At 35.6% G+C, this 18,997-nt stretch overlaps 2 protein-coding genes across 4 annotated transcripts in view; one reads left to right on the top strand and one right to left on the bottom strand.

Moving 5' to 3' along the window:
* LOC132560842 (copine-3-like) overlaps positions 1-8,826 on the bottom strand; it is a 45,773-nt gene extending 36,947 nt beyond the window's left edge. For 2 of the 3 annotated variants that reach the window (XM_060225532.1, XM_060225535.1), the window contains exons 1-8: positions 8,764-8,823; positions 7,234-7,391; positions 6,956-7,135; positions 6,072-6,146; positions 4,700-4,774; positions 3,638-3,721; positions 3,132-3,221; positions 2,441-2,536 (exon numbers count right to left, since the gene is read on the bottom strand). In XM_060225532.1, coding sequence (XP_060081515.1) covers positions 2,441-2,536; positions 3,132-3,221; positions 3,638-3,721; positions 4,700-4,774; positions 6,072-6,146; positions 6,956-7,135; positions 7,234-7,383 — 750 coding nt within the window. In that variant the 5' untranslated portion in view covers positions 7,384-7,391; positions 8,764-8,823. Of the gene's footprint in view, positions 1-2,440; positions 2,537-3,131; positions 3,222-3,637; positions 3,722-4,699; positions 4,775-6,071; positions 6,147-6,955; positions 7,136-7,233; positions 7,392-8,763 lie in introns of all 3 variants that reach the window. The other variant, XM_060225533.1, reaches the window with a different exon arrangement.
* A 144-nt stretch (positions 8,827-8,970) lies between these two features.
* On the top strand, positions 8,971-14,732 carry LOC132560836 (kelch-like protein 26). The gene is made up of 2 exons (XM_060225527.1): positions 8,971-9,059; positions 10,502-14,732. The coding sequence occupies exon 2, from the start codon at positions 10,565-10,567 to the stop codon at positions 12,332-12,334; it is 1,770 nt and encodes a 589-aa protein (XP_060081510.1). The 5' UTR covers positions 8,971-9,059; positions 10,502-10,564; the 3' UTR covers positions 12,335-14,732.
* Positions 14,733-18,997: the final 4,265 nt, after the last annotated feature.

Raw genomic sequence — 18,997 nt, 5'->3', positions numbered from 1 at the left:
GCGTGCATGGTAGTACACACAGTCTTACTTGTATACAGTGTACATGGTAGTACACACAGTCTTACCTATATACAGTGTACATGGTAGTACACACAGTCTTACCTATATACAGTGTACATGGTAGTACACACAGTCTTACCTATATACAGTGTACATGGTAGTGCACACAGTTTTACCTGTATACAGTGTACATGGTAGTACACACAGTCTTGCCTACATACAGTGTACATGGTAGTACACACAGTCTTACCTATATTCAGTATACATGGTAGTACACACAGTCTTAAATATATACAGTGTACATGGTAGTACACACAGTCTTACCTACCGTAAATATTCGCGTATAGTGCACACTTTTTTAAGCTGAAACTGTCGTGTGAAAAAGGGGGTGCGCACTATACGCAGGTACATGCCATTCCTGGGGTTATCATTCCCGAGTTCTGCATCCGCCATATTGGATTACCTCCCTTCACATAGTTATATGTAAAAGTCGTCGGTCTTATATGATAGTTTGGAGATAAAAACAACAAAAAAATAAAATGTTTTAATCATCTGCCATTCACGCTAGCATTACGGTGAATCTAATTTTTTTTTCGTTTCCCGTCTGTCTTACTATTGGTTGGGGCTATAGTAGTGTCTGAATTTCTGCCTCATTTTGATGATGTATCTGTGGAATTCAATGAATCCGGAAGTTTTTAGGCGATTGTTGTTCTGTTCATAAATCGGACAGCCCATCCCACCGATGCCCAAAGTTGGTGACCCCATGACCTCTCTTGATCTGCATGGCCCACACGCGCAGTTCTGTTGTACTGGCAGCGATGCCGGGATATCGGCGATCGCATACATCTCTGGGTGTTTCGCTGTCGCACGTATGTCGGCCCTTCTGGTCAGTGGTTGGGACTTTAGACGGTCTTTTCTTTCTTCCGTGCCTTGATATTTCACTCTGGAATGTCGAAGTGGCGACCGGCGGCACGAAACTCCAGTCTCTCGGCGTAGTCAAATGGCGTTCGCAGTTTCCCCATGCCGAAGTCGGTGTAAACAATCTATCATTAAATACCTTCGGATAACGCGGTGGGTACAGATACCATGAAAGATCATGCCTATACTGAACAAACCACCTGCTTTTATGGGGACAAGGTAGGATTGAAAATGTTCAGACAGTTAAAACAACATCGTTTTCTGACCAATAGTACGCGTTCAGCCCAAGCCGGGTGTCATCAGTCTCCTCATACTCAACGTGTTAACTGTCATTAACCGTTAATTATACAATCAGCCAAGCCTTTCATGCTTGTTAGGTCACCTGGGTAAATTTGTTTACTTAAGGTAATTACAGGTGTTAGGGTCACGCTCATTGTGGTTTCCTAATTATCAATGGATCAGACCACATCAAATGTTTCGTCGCAGTGACCAGTCAATTAATTTTTCTGTAGATTTTTTTGTTGTTAATCTGATCTCCAAAAAGTACCTGCGCACTATACGCGAGTGCACACTATACGCGAATATTTACGGTATATACAGTGTACATGGTAGTACACACAGTCTTACCTGTATACAGTGTACATGGTAGTACACACAGTCTTACCTATATACAGTGTACATGGTAGTACACACAGTCTTACCTGTATACAGTGTACATGGTAGTACACACAGTCTTACCTGTATACAGTGTACATGGTAGTACACACAGTCTTACCTATATACAGTGTACATGGTAGTACACACAGTCTAATTAAAGTATATACACTGCATGACATACAGACTAAGGTATATAAATGTATGACATACAATCTATGCTATATCACTGCAGTACATATGTACATACAAACAATACAATCTGTAGTACATACAGTCATATACACTTGACTTAAGTACATACAGCCTAAGTAATATACAACAAATGCGGTTAAGTCCAAAAAATATACATAAAGAAGAAAAACAAAGAGATATCTTCTTTGCAGTTCATCCCCATATTAAATTGTGAACATCTAGTGACCAATAGGAAGATAAACTAAACAATTAGAGAACGATTACTCCACAACTTCACCAGAAACAGTGTTCAAAATCTTCAGCATTCCAAATCCAAGATGGCTCCCTGGTGGCCATTTTGGCTTTTGAATTCTTCAAATAGTTACTCATGCACAACTTTGGACCAAGGGAAGTGTACAAATGACATCTGAGAATGATCCAGAGCTCTTTACAAATGACAAAATCAATATTCAAATTTCATAAGTCAAGATGGTTGCCTGGTGGCCATTTTGAAGTTCACATCAGTCCCGAAATAGATCATGAAAAACTATGGCCCAAGAACAATGTACATGCAAAGTTTTATTAAAATTGATAATGTTCTACAAAAGACACATATGAACTTGAGAATATCTGTTACAACACATCTCAAGAAATAGCAATAACACGACACAGCTGGTGAGATGATAACACTTACCTCATTGTTCGAGGCTCCCATCATTTCTTTCACAGTGGTTTTGAATCCACCGATAAAGTCATGTGACCCATCACTATCCCAGTCATACACATCAAACTGAAGCAAAAAAGAAAACTTAATATAGAGTTGATAAAGAGCTATGAATATGCTATTGTACATTTCAGTTAAAATCATCAAAAAATAAGGTGTCTGGAACAAAAGGCCATGAAGTAATTAGGAAGCAATTGTCTCTCATACACTACCCACTGCTAAACTTTTCTGTCTTTTACAGTCCATTATCCTCACACGAAATCTGACATTTGCTCTAGATTATTTAAGTTAAAAACAAAACTAATAAGTACAAATTAAAATCAAGTAAATTTGTCAATTACTTATCTAATGGCTACATATTGTATTTGTTCTTGATTATACTTTACTTTTAAAAGTTATGTCAAATGAGTAATCACAAGATGAGTACATCTAAATTGTAGGCCACTAGGAGTGTAAAATATCTTCAATTTCAAGAAGTATGTCTAAACCCTACAAAACCTTCAAATTTCCAAATAAACAACTTTCACATTCTTCAACTTTCTAACATTATCACCTTTCATTGTGGATTGTCCCTGCCATATTAAAGAAGATTTAATGGTTTAAATAGAAATTTGAAATTATTACATCAAAAAAGTGACGATATATGTTAAACGTGTCCTACCTTGATTTCTTTGTTATGATCCCCGCTACACAAGGCATGAACAGATACTGAGAATGGCCTCCACACAGGATTCAGTGTGTTCTTTATTACCTGTAACCAATCACCAAAATATACTCGCCTAGGTACCACTGTATGATAAAATGTTGTCCTTAAATAAACAAATAAGGAGGAGCTAGATACAAAGCTTACCCCAGATGTTATAAACAACACAATATGTGGAAACAAATAAAGCCAATAACAATTCTATCACATACAGAGCTTTTTTACTCATTAAAGAAATGGCTTTTTTTATCTCATTTTGACAAGAAAATTAGTCAATTGAGAACAACATTTGAATGAGTTAACTTCATAGTTTGGGAATTAGGCCATATTTTGAAGTAGATCCAATTGGAAATAGGACCCACATTTGGGCGCACAGAGCCCCTAGAAAAAAACTTTAAAATAATACATGCCACAGAGGTAACACAACAAAAAGTAGCAACAAAAGCTGATCTTAAATACTTTACCTCAGTTCTATGTGTGACCTGCCAGGATCCATCTGGGTTCTGTCTTTGAATTTCAATGTAAGGGTCTGACTTTCCCATGAAATCCTGTAATATTTATAATTGAAAACTTCTCATTAGTGTTTTGATACCAGCTAATGATTTTGATTATTTCAAACAACAAAGTACAAGGATGCCTACCAGAGTTTCCCCCCTTTGGTAAAATTTGTTATGATATTTGGCAAAATTTAGTTACTTGCAAAGAAATGATTTATATGCTACATGACATAAGGTAAATAATTTTAATGAAATCTGAATTTTTAACCGTACTGATACCTAGACATCAGGACATGCTGATATTTGACATTCAATGATGGTACTGGAAGAATTATTTCTTGAACCTTGGTTATACAAAGGCTCTAAAATAGAACTTGCAGCAATTGTTCCACTTGAAGCTAGCTAAAATAGGTTTACATCAGGTATTTTTTGTGTACAATAATAACTAGTTTCACTTTATACCAGTATCTGCCTTAGTAATCCAAATAATTTTATCAGAATAACAGTGTTTCATTGCTGTCATTTTCTGATACTGATATTCCTCACTATCAGTTGAAAACTTCAGTATGAAGTCTCAAGGTAAAAGAATATTTTTTTTAAACTTCTCCTTCATATTTTTTAACATTCCTTTATGTTTAACTTAAAATTTCAAATGCAAAATTTAACACAAATCATAGTCCATACATAAAGAAAAACTACAAATCAGAAAATATGTTCACAAAATCAATATGTGCAAGAGATGAATGTTCAATGACTTGTAGTGGAGGAAATACATTGTATTCCCCACACAAACTTTTTCTTTGATGGGGTCAAAGGTCAATATGTAGGTCAGAGTGATCTTCCTTTCTTACATTATATGATGTCTCACCAAGGTGAATCCATACCTGCAGAATGAAGTTCCAATGACAAAAAGTAGAGCCTGGACATGTTGACAGAAGGACAAAAGGATGGAAAGATAGAGAGATGAGAGAACTAAGAGACACAATGCTAAACTCTAGTCTCCCCGGTTTCTGGTGGAGGACTAATTACCTTATTGTCAAGTTTCTTTGCATTCAATGTAATATGAGCTAATTCGCCACCTTCTTTCATCTCCTCAGAACGAATCTGAAAAAAACCCATGTCATAATCAACTCCAGATAATCTGACAACTGTAAAATTTTAATCAGCATGGACATTAATTTCCAATCTCACCATAAAGATACCTGTAACCATCTGGCAAATTAAGTTCTCAATACATGGCAATATTGAATTGATCTCACACCAGTCAGAAATATCAAAGACTATAATAGAATTCAACATTTTTTTCCAAACACATAAAGATTTAGTAAACTTTAATGAAACCAAGGAAGTAGGACACAAATTTCTATTTCTATTGAGTGAAGTATATTCAAATAAATCTCATATTTTTACAGTGAACATGAACTTCCAAACACAGGTCTTACAGAGACCAATGATCTCTACAGTGTTCTCATCAAGAAAGTTGATTAATGTTAAACATTTCTTACATTAATCATTGATTATAATAAACATATCTTACTGTGATCATTGATTATAATAAACAGATCTTACTGTGATCATTGATTATGATAAATAAATCTTACTGTGATCATTGATTATAATAAACAGATCTTACTGTGATCATTGATTATAATAAATAAATCTTACTGTGATCATTGATTATAATAAATAAATCTTACTGTGATCATTGATTATAATAAACATATCTTACTGTGATCATTGATTATAATAAACAGATCTTACTGTGATCATTGATTATAATAAACAGATCTTACTGTGATCATTGATTATGATAAACAGATCTTACTGTGATCATTGATTATGATAAATAAATCTTACTGTGATCATTGATTATAATAAACAAATCTTACTGTGATCATTGATTATGATAAATAAATCTTACTGTGATCATTGATTATAATAAACAGATCTTACTGTGATCATTGATTATAATAAATAGATCTTACTGTGATCATTGATTATAATAAATAAATCTTACTGTGATCATTGATTATAATAAACATATCTTACTGTGATCATTGATTATAATAAATAAATCTTACTGTGATCATTGATTATAATAAACAGATTTTACTGTGATCATTGATTATAATAAATAAATCTTACTGTGATCATTGATTATAATAAACAGATTTTACTGTGATCATTGATTATAATAAACAGATCTTACTGTGATCATTGATTATAATAAACAGATCTTACTGTGATCATTGATTATAATAAACAGATCTTACTGTGATCATTGATTATAATAAACAGATCTTACTGTGATCATTGATTATAATAAATAAATCTTACTGTGATCATTGATTGTAATTAACAAATCTTACTGTGATCATTGATGATAATAAACAGATCTTACTGTGATCATTGATCCGCCCATAGGATGACCATTCTTTTTCAGCAAAGGTTCGACCAGGGGATTTCTGGACACAATCTATTTGGAAAAAAAGAAAGAGTTGGCATGAAAAGTGAGTATAATCAAGTTTTCCCTACTTGTTAATTTCAGAAGAGATGAAGGTTTATAGCAGAATGTGTGTGTAATAGCGTGTGTGGAGAGTGCAGGGGAAGGAATGTTTTAATCTTTTACCATGAAAGTTGAATAATTCTTTTGATTAAAAAGGTAATTGTTTGCTCCTAGTAATTAGACAGAAATTTCAACAAGTATAAGAATTTTGATGTTCAGTATTCATTAAACCCTTGTACTGAACTTCACATATCAAACCTTTGGGTTGAGATTTTGCCTGTTTCCATGACACAGGGGAGATTACATATTGCAATAGGCCAAGGAAGCAACATATCACATATTTGCCAACCTTCATTATTTAGGAGGCACACTCCTAATTTTGGATCTCTAATTTTGCTATGTTTTACAAGTGAAATCTCTGAACTATTTTTATATTCTAAGATCTATTGATTTCAATTCAATGAACAACCAAGAAAATATCATTTGAAAGTGTCATTTCTTTACTGAAGGGTATTGGCATTCATGTTTATGCTTATTTTTTAGCCATTAAAATCTCCTTCATGAAAATTTTAAAACGTTGGCAATTAGGAGTCATCATCTACATGTAGGACTAAAAATGGGCAAATAGGCTTATTTCAGGGCAATGACATGGCATTTGTTGACAAAAGCTGCAATAATGGACATCATCCTGGTGCACCTATAACTAGCCCTGGAATTATATTGTTAAATTATATTGATTTGAACCAAAGAACACATAAACATCTAATCTATTATCTTACCGTTCCAAGGTTACACTGTATTTCACCAAGGAAATCATCGTCAGTCAATTGCGGTGATTTGTTGTCGATATCATAAACCTGGACTTTCACTTTCTGAACTTCCTCAAAATAGTAGTCAATAACAAAAGTCTTCGTGAATTTGGGGTCATGACAATTCTCTATGTTTTCTGTTCGTCCAACCTGTAACAATGATAATTTGATGGAAACATATAGAACAAATGTACAATTTTTACAAATTTGCATCAAATTAAAGCCATTGATTTCCATTCAATTCCTACCTCTACCCATTTGCCTTGCTTTTGTAACAGAAACACAGCACATGGGTCTGATTTAGAGGATGTGTCTTTCTTAAGAAGACTCTGGCATTCAACCCTGAGTTCAACTCTGGAAACTGGTCCACGACTGGAACCACCCAAATGGTGTGCCATTCTTCCAGCTGTGAAAAATAAATAATTTCAGTAAAAAACATATAATAGAAGTTTTCAAAATTAGCAACAATCAAACACCAACATATTTGCATGACCTTATAAACATAACAGAAAAATCATATACATTTAGATACCATAATACAGCGGAAATACCACAGGTTAGGACCACAAAATACAGCAAACACTCATTTAGATCAGAAGCACCTAAAATTTGGAACACCCTACCAGACCATTTCAGAACAACAACCACACTTACACAATTTAAGACACTAATTACCAGCTGGTATGGGCCAAAATGTAAATGCAACACATGCACACATGATTACAGACACACATAGAACACCTATATAATCAGACACATTTAACAATACTATATTTTAATACTTCACCTGCGGAATATTAAAGTTTTAATCATGGTTTTAAACTTATATTTTATCTATTATGTCATTGCGTATTTGGTGTGTGACTGTATGCATGTGTCGGATGAAATAGCTCAAAAGAGCTAATGTTTGTACTGTTTTAAATACCGACAATAAATAAAACTTTATTATTATTATTATTATTTATATAAAACTGGAGGTAATTTTTGGCATTTGGAATCTCAATTGATCAACTTCAACTTCTCGACTACCTGGTCTGTGGCTACACCATCAACTGGCATTTTGTCTAGGACAGTGCGTGATTCAAACCCTTAGCTAGTTATTGCAATGTTTTGATGCCATCTGTAAGCTGTTATGTTAATTACCCACTTGATTAGTATGGTTTCATTCAAATTCCATCTGTTATTGTGCTGTTGCATGTATACAATGTATGAAGATTTCTCTACCAGACGTTTCAACTTGGTCTGATGGTGTTCTTTGGTTGTTTTGAATGCTGTTTATAATGCACCAATAGTTATGTTTCTTTGACAAAGATAGTTGAAAATTCAGAATAGGATGATTCCGGGAAGCCTTATAGTACAAAGAAAATATTATAAACAAAATTCTGTACAGACAGAAGCAGACTCGGAAAAGTCACTTCCTGTTTTTTAATGATATATATGCTGTTCACATCTGATTCAGGAGACGAATTTCATTGTCTCCTGAAGTAGGCACATTTTTATTTCAAGTAATTGACATCTCGAAGCGTAGGTGAGATTGGGCTTAATCTTACTTTGTCTGCCTCAGCTTGAGGTGTTTAGTTGTTGTTTGTTTTTGTTTTGTTTATGATTTCGATTTATTGACGCTGAACTTGAGATTTTGAGTACTGTAACTGTACAACAAACAGTAGATTTCATCTGTTATCGTCAGAGAGAAACTAACTAAACAACAACAGCTCGTGTGTTATATAAAGGAAAAATAATGTATTAAATACTGTATTATATATCAATATCAATCGTACATTAACAACGGGAAATTCACAAGTATGTAGATTACCACAGTTCAACAGTCCCTTGGTGGAATTCGATTTCTTCCGTTATTGCGTTCCCGGAAGATAGTTTAATTTGGTCAGTTAAACGCTTCAAAGAGTTGGGCTTAAACGCATATTTAAAGCTAAGCGTCTATGTGACTCCATATAAACAAAGCAAGATGGAGCTTGAAATGCCAGCAGCTCAAAACTTGCTTTCGTGTACATGGTACGATTCATAAAGGAACTACATATACTTAGTTCATGATTCCACTGAACTGTCATCGATAGTAAGTTAATGAGTAAAATGAAAACTGCAACATCAAGTTTTTGGGACTATGCATCAATGTAAAGGCCTATCGATGATATTCCAAGAACTGTTTTTACATCATCAGTTGTTACAAAATGTATATACCTAGTCTTATGTTCAGTATTAGAATGTTCAAGAGGTGATTGTAAAAAAATGTTATGAATGTGCTTTCATTTTCGCTTTGTCATATAACAGTAATTGCACGTAATGTTTACTTTCGGTTTGCTGATAAAATATATACAGGCGATAGTGAACTTTTCTTTATACCTTGTGCTGCAATGGTAGAGTTCAAGATTAAGACTACAGGTAAACTACTTGTGCAGTAGACCTGAAACATGTGATGGAGCTATCTCCTCCAATATACATTTACCAGGTAATCTGGGCAGTACCCATGGCTACCTGTGCATTTGAAGCTAACACAAAAGCTTTTAGAACAATAAATAAACATGACAGCAAGATTCTGCAACAAGGTATCTTTTCCTTACATCAATAGCTAGAAATCTAGCAGCTACGTTTCCTTCCAGTTGAATGTACAATGATGTAAGTCGGCAGCACAGCATTTAAATTACACATCATATTGAATATGCTGCTCAATTCTGGTTCCCTCATTAAAAAAAAATCAAGGACCACATTCAGTGTTGTACAACAAACCAAGTATCAAAGTTTTCTAGTTCATCTTATACATTTGTAAAAAGTAAGGCTACAGACATTAGCATAAATAGATGATGTGGTGACACAATAAAGGAATATAAGATAATATCTGGGAAATATGACAGAAAAGTAGCAGTCTTCTTTTCACTCAATGAAAAGTCAAGCACATAGACATAACTTTCATATATATTTATAGTTTTCAAGGTTGAATGTGATGAAATATCTGTCAGAAAATAAAAATAGGTATGTGAAACAGCCTATCATCTAATGTTGTAAATGTGAGGAGAGTGAAACAGCTTGAGAAGGAAGTAGATGAACATTGGAAAAATCAGCCACAATAGAATTGTTAAATAAAACCCAAAAACAATCAAGCTGTAAAGTTTACTCTTATAATTTATTATATCACTGGCTGACTGTCAAAGGAATCCTATTTTTTTGTATATCATCAGGATAAATCTGTGTCTCTAAGTCCTCACCTGTAACAAAATAATATGAATAGATTTTACAGTACTAATTTATATGTGAATATAATATAATAATGAAAATAATGTTAACCTAGTTAGGCAGTTAAAATAAATAAATTAAAAAAAAAACTTGTGAAATGCATTTGACAAAATTAATCTGCAACTGTTAGCAATAGCCATAGTTATTAATACCTTAGATTTCCATCTTTTGAAAATGAATTGATTTTTTTCCATCATGAGTTACAGTATATATAGCTGTAATAACAGTATTTTTTTATTATTTATTTATTTATTTTTTTTTTTGCAGATGAATGGGAAGTAAGCTCTTTGCCAGCATTTATGTTATGAACAGTTCACAATAATATTAAATATGCCATTTTCACCAAAGAAACATTTTGCAGGAGTATCACATAATGTACCATTTGGGGTAAGAAATGATATGGAAAGAGAAAGGTTGCTTTCTATGCCAATGACGGCCAAAAACCACTTGGGAAAATTGGCAGACAACCTGAAGGATATGAGAGAAAAAGAGATCCTCTGTGACTACTACCTAAAGGCTGGGGGAACGAGTCTTCCTGTCCACAAGGTTGTGATGGCTGCTTCCAGTGACTACTTCCTCACGATGTTGACTACTAACATGCGTGAGAGCCGCGAGTCTGAGGTCAACCTCAAGGGAGTGACAGCATGTGCTTTGACAGTCATTGTGGAGTTTGCATATACAGGAATTTTAAAACTCAACATGGAGAATGTGGAGGAAGTTCTGGCTGGAGCTACACACTTACAAGTTAATGATGCTGTGAAGCTCTGTAGTCGCTACATAGAGACATCCATTACCCCTAAAAACTGTGTAGATGTTCTCAATCTAGCTGAGCTGTTCAGTTTGGAGACAACAACCAGGATAGCTAAGAAATTCATCCTGGAAAATTTTGAGAATGTTGCCCAGTCAGAACAATATCAGTTGTTGACTCAGATGCAGCTAAGTGAGATGCTACAGGCCAATTCCCTAAAAGTGATCTCTGAGTACAAGCTGTTTGAACTAGTTTTACGTTGGGTAAATCACAATCCTGACACACGTGAAGCTTTTGTACCAGATCTTATGAAATATGTACGTTTACCTCTCCTATCAGGAGAGGAGCTTGTTGACAAGGTCAGTCGTGTGGAGATTATGAAGAAAAACAAAAGTTGTTTAGATTTACTGACTGAAGCTAAAGATTACCACATCCTCATAGGAAAACAGCCACTGAATCAAACAGCTAGGACACAAGTGAGATCAGATGCTAAAAGTCTAGTGATGTGTTATGGACAATGTCTGGAAGGCTATCCTATTAATGACAGTCACCGCTTGACAAGAGTTCTACTCAAAGACCCCATAGCTCCCCTCTACAACCCTTGTGTTACTGTCATTGACAATTTCTTGTACGCATGTGGTGGTAAGTACGACAACCAGGCCAGTAATGAGATTGCTACTGCTCGGTGTTTCAGATATGATCCAAGATTTGATTCATGGTATGAACTTTCCTCAATGATAGAACCAAGACGCGACTTTGCCATGGTAGGTCTGGAGGGTAGCATCTATGCTATAGGAGGACAAGATGAAAACAAGATGATGAGCACGGTGGAATGTTACAGTATTGCCCAGAATGAGTGGGACCGTAAATGTTCGCTTCACGAACAGGTTTACGGTCATGCAGCAGCAGTGTGTGAGGGAAAGATATATGTGTCAGGAGGCCAAATCTTTTCTGTTACCAGTAAAAAATTGCATGTATATAATGTGGTAGACGATGCTTGGGAGGAGCGTACCAACATGTTGTATCCACGTATACATCATGTTATGGAAGAAGTTCGGGGTCAGCTCTACTGTATCGGGGGCAGTGGACATGGTGGCCTCATCTTTCCCACCATCACGCCGACTGTGGAGAGTTACAACCCACAGACGAATCAATGGACGCTGTGTAAGCCTCATACAAGTATTGTGGACTCAGGTTCATGCGTTGTGAATGACAAGGTGTACATGGTGGGTGGAGCGTTCATTGATGGTATCACTATATACAATCCTGCGTCAGATGACCTTACTCTCTCTCATGCCACGATTCTTTCGGGTAAGGCCTGTGGAATCTTGGTGCACCCGCACTATGTCTGATGATATATCAGACATTGGGTTATAAAATCTTTTAAGGTTAATGTTTTGCTGTCATATAACTGGATTTACTTTTATCATTGATACCCCAGTGAGTCAATTTATGATTTTGAATGCTTTATTTACTAATTGTGATGCCAGTTGTCATGGTTTTTATCAATTGTTGATATAAAAACAGCAGAACGGTTCAGAACATGTGTATAATTGTAAACAACATGTTATTTAAGGGTTGTTATGTAGCTATGGTACAGCCATAATTTGTAGTAAATCCTAGTCAACACCATGTTTTAAATTTGATGGAGAAAGTTGAATACAGTTAATAGGATTTATAATGAAATGTTTATTGATAAGAAATTATTCAAAGATTTGAACACATTCAGGGTGTAAAAGATATAACAGAGATAAACAATCACTTTACTACTTTAGTAAGACACCACTAACGAGCAGATATTCTGTCAGGAAAGCTTAGATCTAACATTTCATGAGCTATTTACTAGTCAGTTTTGTACCTACATCTAGATCTTAACATTGTTATGTAAATGTTTGATACATATCTATCCAAGAGAATCCTAAGTCAGCAATATAATACAGTACAGGAAGGATTGAAATTACCATATTTATTGTGTAGAATGTAAATCGTTGCCAATATTTGTCAGTGTGTCATGATTAACCACTGCTTTGTTCATGCATATTACCAGAAACTTTGTCAGTGTAATGAATGTCTAATGGAACTTTACAGTCAAATTGAGGGGTCTCTAGGTGAACATTGTAATCGGATAAATATTGGACAGATTGTAGGGGGATACTTTGAGGATAGATGTAGTGGTCACATGATGAAAAGACTATAGTAGGACACTGGACAGATTTAGGGAGTCAGATGATGGACTGACAAAAAGTGGATACTTTGTGGACAGATGTCAGATGTAGGGGTCACATGATAGACAGGTTAGAGTGGGACATTGGACAAATTTAGGGAGTCAGATGATGGACAGACAAAAAGTGGATACTTTGTGGACAGATGTCAGATGTAGGGGTCACATGATAGACTGGTTAGAGTGGGACATTGGACAGATTTAGGGAGTCAGATGATGGACAGACAAAAAGTGGATACTTTGTGGACAGATGTCAGATGTAGGGGTCACATGATAGACTGGTTAGAGTGGGACATTGGACAAATTTAGGGAGTCAAATGATGGACAGACAATAGGTGGATACTTGGTGGACACATGTCAGATGTAGGTAATCACATGATAGACTGGTTAGAGTGGGACGTTGGACAGATTTAGGGAGGCAAATGATGGACAGACAATAGGTGGATACTTTGTGGACAGATGTCAGATGTAGGGAATCACATGATAGACAGGCTGGCTAGATTGGGACAATGGACAGATTTAGGGAGTCAAATGATGAACAGACAATAGGTAGATACTTTGTCAGATGTCAGATGTAAGGAGTTGCATGATGAACAAGTTACATTGCCAGAACACTGACATTCATCCGTGAGACAATACCTGGACATGGAAGGAGTCATGGAGACGAAAAACTTGTCAACCGTGGGACACTGGACTCATGCAGGGAGTCACATGATGGGTAACACTTAGTGGACAGCTGTAAGAGGTCACATGAGAGACAAACTGTAGGGTAACACTTAGTGGACAGCTGTAAGAGGTCACATGATGGACAAACTGTAGGGTAACACTTAGTGGACAGCTGTAAGAGGTCACATGAGAGACAAACTGTAGGGTAACACTTAGTGGACAGCTGTAAGAGGTCACATGAGAGACAAACTGTAGGGTAACACTTTGTGGACAGCTGTAAGAGGTCACATGAGAGACAAACTGTAGGGTAACACTTAGTGGACAGCTGTAAGAGGTCACATGAGAGACAAACTGTAGGGTAACACTTAGTGGACAGCTGTAAGAGGTCACATGATGGACAAACTGTAGGGTAACACTTAGTGGACAGCTGTAAGAGGTCACATGAGAGACAAACTGTAGGGTAACACTTAGTGGACAGCTGTAAGAGGTCACATGAGAGACAAACTGTAGGGTAACACTTTGTGGACAGCTGTAAGAGGTCACATGATGGACAAACTGTAGGGTAACACTTAGTGGACAGCTGTAAGAGGTCACATGATGGACAAACTGTAGGGTAACACTTAGTGGACAGCTGTAAGAGGTCACATGATGGACAAACTGTAGGGTAACACTTAGTGGACAGCTGTAAGAGGTCACATGAGAGACAAACTGTAGGGTAACACTTTGTGGACAGCTGTAAGAGGTCACATGAGAGACAAACTGTAGGGTAACACTTAGTGGACAGCTGTAAGAGGTCACATGAGAGACAAACTGTAGGGTAACACTTAGTGGACAGCTGTAAGAGGTCACATGATGGACAAACTGTAGGGTAACACTTAGTGAACAGCTGTAAGAGGTTACATGAGAGACAAACTGTAGGGTAACACTTTGTGGACAGCTGTAAGAGGTGTGGACAGCTGTAAGAGGTCACATGATGGACAAACTGTAGGGTAACACTTAGTGGACAGCTGTAAGAGGTCACATGAGAGACAAACTGTAGGGTAACACTTAGTGGACAGCTGTAAGAGGTCACATGAGAGACAAACTGTAGGGTAACACTTTGTGGACAGCTGTAAGAGGTCACATGAGAGACAAACTGTAGGGTAACACTTAGTGGACAGCTGTAAGAGGTCACATGAGACAGACAAACTGTAGGGTAACACTTAGTGGACAGCTGTAAGAGGTCACATGATGGACAAACTGTAGGGTAACACTTAGTGGACAGCTGTAAGAGGTCACATGATAGACAAACTGTAGGGTAACACTTATTGGACAGCTGTAAGAGGTCACATGAGAGACAAACTGTAGGGTAACACTTAGTGGACAGCTGTAAGAGGTCACATGAGAGACAAACTGTAGGGTAACACTTAGTGGACAGCTGTAAGAGGTCACATGAGAGACAAACTGTAGGGTAACACTTAGTGGACAGCTGTTAGAGGTCACATGATGGACAGAGAGTAGGAGGATAATTTGTGGACAGATGTAACGGACACATGGTGGACAGACAGTAGGTGGATAGTTTGTGGACAGATGTAACGGACACATGGTGGACAGATGAATGTAGGGGACTCTCTGTGGACAGATTGTAGAGGACACTTGTACAGAAGTAAGAGGTCACATGATGGACAGACAGTAGGAGGATAGTTTGTGGACAGATGTAACAGACACATGGTGGACAGATGAATGTAGGGGACTCTCTGGACAGATTGTAGAGGACACTTGTACAGAAGTAAGAGGTCACATGATGGACAAATTGTAGGGGACACTCTGTGGACAGATTGTAGAGGACACTTGTACAGAAGTAAGGGGTCACATGATGGACAGACAGTAGGAGGATAGTTTGTGGACAGATGTAACGGACACATGGTGGACAGATGAATGTAGGGGACACTCTGTGGACAGATTGTAGAGGACACTTGTACAGAAGTAAGAGGTCACGTGATGAATCATAGGCTGAGGCAACTGGATTAGAATTGATGATCTTTTTACCAGCTACATAGTACATGATATCAAGAGTTGATTATTGATATCAAATACTGGATATTGGTATAAACCAGAGATTGTTAGATTCAACGATTGAACAAATTGTTTTTGTGGTGTTTGTCTATAGTCAACTTTAACTTTGCCTATAATTATTGTATGGTAAGAGTTATGGTTTTTATATTTGACATATGTGTTCCTTGTGACAAGACCTTTCTGGTGGTACCAACATTTTTGACTAAGGGACTTTGACCATGACCTTTGACCTACATTTGAAAGTTAAAAAAAATAATTACCAGGGTCATAATATTTCATAAACACATCTCGTTCAGTGATTATTTGACTTTGAGGAGTGTCAACACTTTTTGGCAGGTGCTTTTGATTGTCTATTTAATTGATGTCCCAATATTTTAATGTTACCCTGTTTTTAACTTAAGATCGTACAAGTCAGTTTAACATTATACATGTTGAAGATATCTGTGTGCAAATTTTGTTTTCCTTTTTAAATTATGTATCGTTTTATCTATGTAAATGGGCATTGAGATATCAAAGTCGTCAATTACAATAAAAAGTACAAAATATAAAAATGGTTTGCATTTGTTTCTTTGTTGGGTTAAATCCCCAGTGAACAGTCAGTGAAAAGCTAATTTCCACCAATGGCTGTATGTATATTTCCTAAAGAAATCATCTAGTTAAATTTATTGTGCTTATGTACTAGTATATGATACTTTAAATTTCATTCTCAGGTCTAAGACTTATAAAGTATGGTATTACATTTGAAAGGAAGACACCTATAACAGTATGACAGTAAATATCATTATTAAACAGGTACAAATCATTTTCTTCTCATTTCACTTGCTGAAAATCATCCATATCAATAAGGTAAAGAACATCCATTTATTTACATTGTAAACGCTAAATCTACCGTAGGTCTAAAAAAAATTATCTTGCGTGCCAATCGTGTGTAAATTATGTGTATTGTAAAATAATTGGCCAACAGGTATTTTGGGTTTTAAAAGTAATTTTTCACAATTTTTTGGAAAGTTCTGGATAGATTCTTCTCAAATTTCATAAGAAGGGTCTCCTTGGTCCCTGTAATTTGTGCATTCATTGTAGGTCTATGTAGGAAAACAAGATGACTAACAGTCTGCCATCATGGATGTTGATGATGATATATAAAGATTATCACTGATTTATAAGAAATTGTGCATTGATCATCCTGAAGGTTTATTTGTGGGTTTCCTGTAGTCCTTTGTTGCACATTGTCCATTATTATAGGGAAAACAATACAAAAAAACAGTCATCCTGACTGGATTTTGACAATAAACTAGCTTATCATTGCTATATCTTGAGAATTCCTGGATGGGCATTCTCAAATTTCATTTGTCTGTTGCCATTATGTCTTGTTAACAGGCAGTCATTTTTTTATTTTGACAGTTTAAATTTATTGCTTTTTGTTGGGAAGTATGTACATACTAAATGGATCTTTCTTACAAGATTTAAATGTCCTAAATAAGAGCAACTAAGAGGATAGCTTGTACCAAGTATTCATATTGGTTCAAAAACGTGTTTATTTTTCATTATAAAATCTGTTCTATATTTATTTATCACAACAAAACTCCTGGACTTAAAAATTCTTTTATTTTTTTATTAACTTGTTTATCACAAATTGCAGCAACATATATATTTTGAAAAATGTATCCACTGAAGTGAAGACTTTCCATTATAGTACAGAATGGAAAATTCTTAAAAATTAAAAGAAATTGGATGTCTTTATCTGATTAATGACTATGTTAAAGATATCTTGATATACCTGACATAGCACCACATTTCAAATCTCATCAATGAAATAATCCATATTCTAATTTATGTAGGTCAAACCAACCAAAAATAAGATAAATTTAGTTTCTGTTTTTGTGCATATCTGGGTTATATGACTCCGGATACATGACACTAGTAATAAAGAGAAATTGACATGGCCTTCATTTACAATTGTAATTCAGGCTAAATACACAAATAATTTGTTGACATAAGATCATAGTTGTACTGATGCAAATTATTTCAGTGACCAATCAAATGTCAATCTAAAGTGAATGAGAATTGTGTGGATCACAGATCATGGTTATACATATATGTACTGCCAGGGGTTTTTATTAACAGTAAACAGAACGGTCAAATTCAGTTACATGTTACATAATTCAAATGTCTTACATCTCATATAAGTTTATAGTGTCACTATTATCAAATAAAGGAAAATGAAAATGTCACTTTACAATGTATTTTAAGAACAATAGTTGTTGTAAATTTGAAAGAATAAAAAAACACACATGAATAGAAACAAGACAATTACACAGGGAATCATTCCCCAAGAAATATGAAATTATACACCAAGAATGTCCTTCAAGCACCATTCAGTAACCAGTAGTGTAGTAGATATGAGTCCAGGTACAAATTTAGGTTAGGGTGACCTACTTTTGATACATAACACACCTCTGCCAGGTGAACCCATAACCTAAGCAAGAAGTTCAAGTAACTAGTAAAGCTTGGACAAACTTTTTCTTTTAGGAAGGTCAAAGGTCAAAATGTAGGTCAGATTGACCTATCTTGATATTCACACTGCCCTACCTAAGTGAACCCATACCCCAAGTATGAAGTTCCACCAACAAGAATTGTATGACAAACCGGACAAACCTTTGATTTGATGTAGGTTAAGTAAGCCAGCAAAATACATCTATGCTTCATTTACATGTACAGTGTATATGTAAGGGAGTTGATTCGGTACTTAAAACGATAATTCAAAAATGGAATGCAATATATATAGAGTGCACACTACCATGCTCAGACATTGAAATGACAAAATAATTAGCTTTTCATATTTATTTTATCCCTGGGGACGACACACAAACTTTCACTTGAAGGAAGGGGTTGGCTTAATGCAGAAAAATGAAAGTATTTGTTAAACACTTTAGTGAATAGTAAGAGCTATGGGTGGGCTTATTACAAGACATGATCTCATTGTTCTCATTCGATGAACAAGATTATTCAATGAAATTTTAAAATGTAACCATTGAATTGTTTTCAAAACAAATGTAACAGATTTCTGCAGACA

This window comes from Ylistrum balloti, unplaced genomic scaffold (genome assembly GCF_031769215.1).
Source record: "Ylistrum balloti isolate Yb309-2 unplaced genomic scaffold, AGI_CSIRO_Ybal_v1 Utg371122, whole genome shotgun sequence".
Lineage (NCBI taxonomy): Eukaryota > Metazoa > Mollusca > Bivalvia > Pectinida > Pectinidae > Ylistrum > Ylistrum balloti.
The sequence above is the reverse complement of the archived record's forward strand: the minus strand, read 5'-3'. Positions and strand labels throughout refer to the sequence as shown.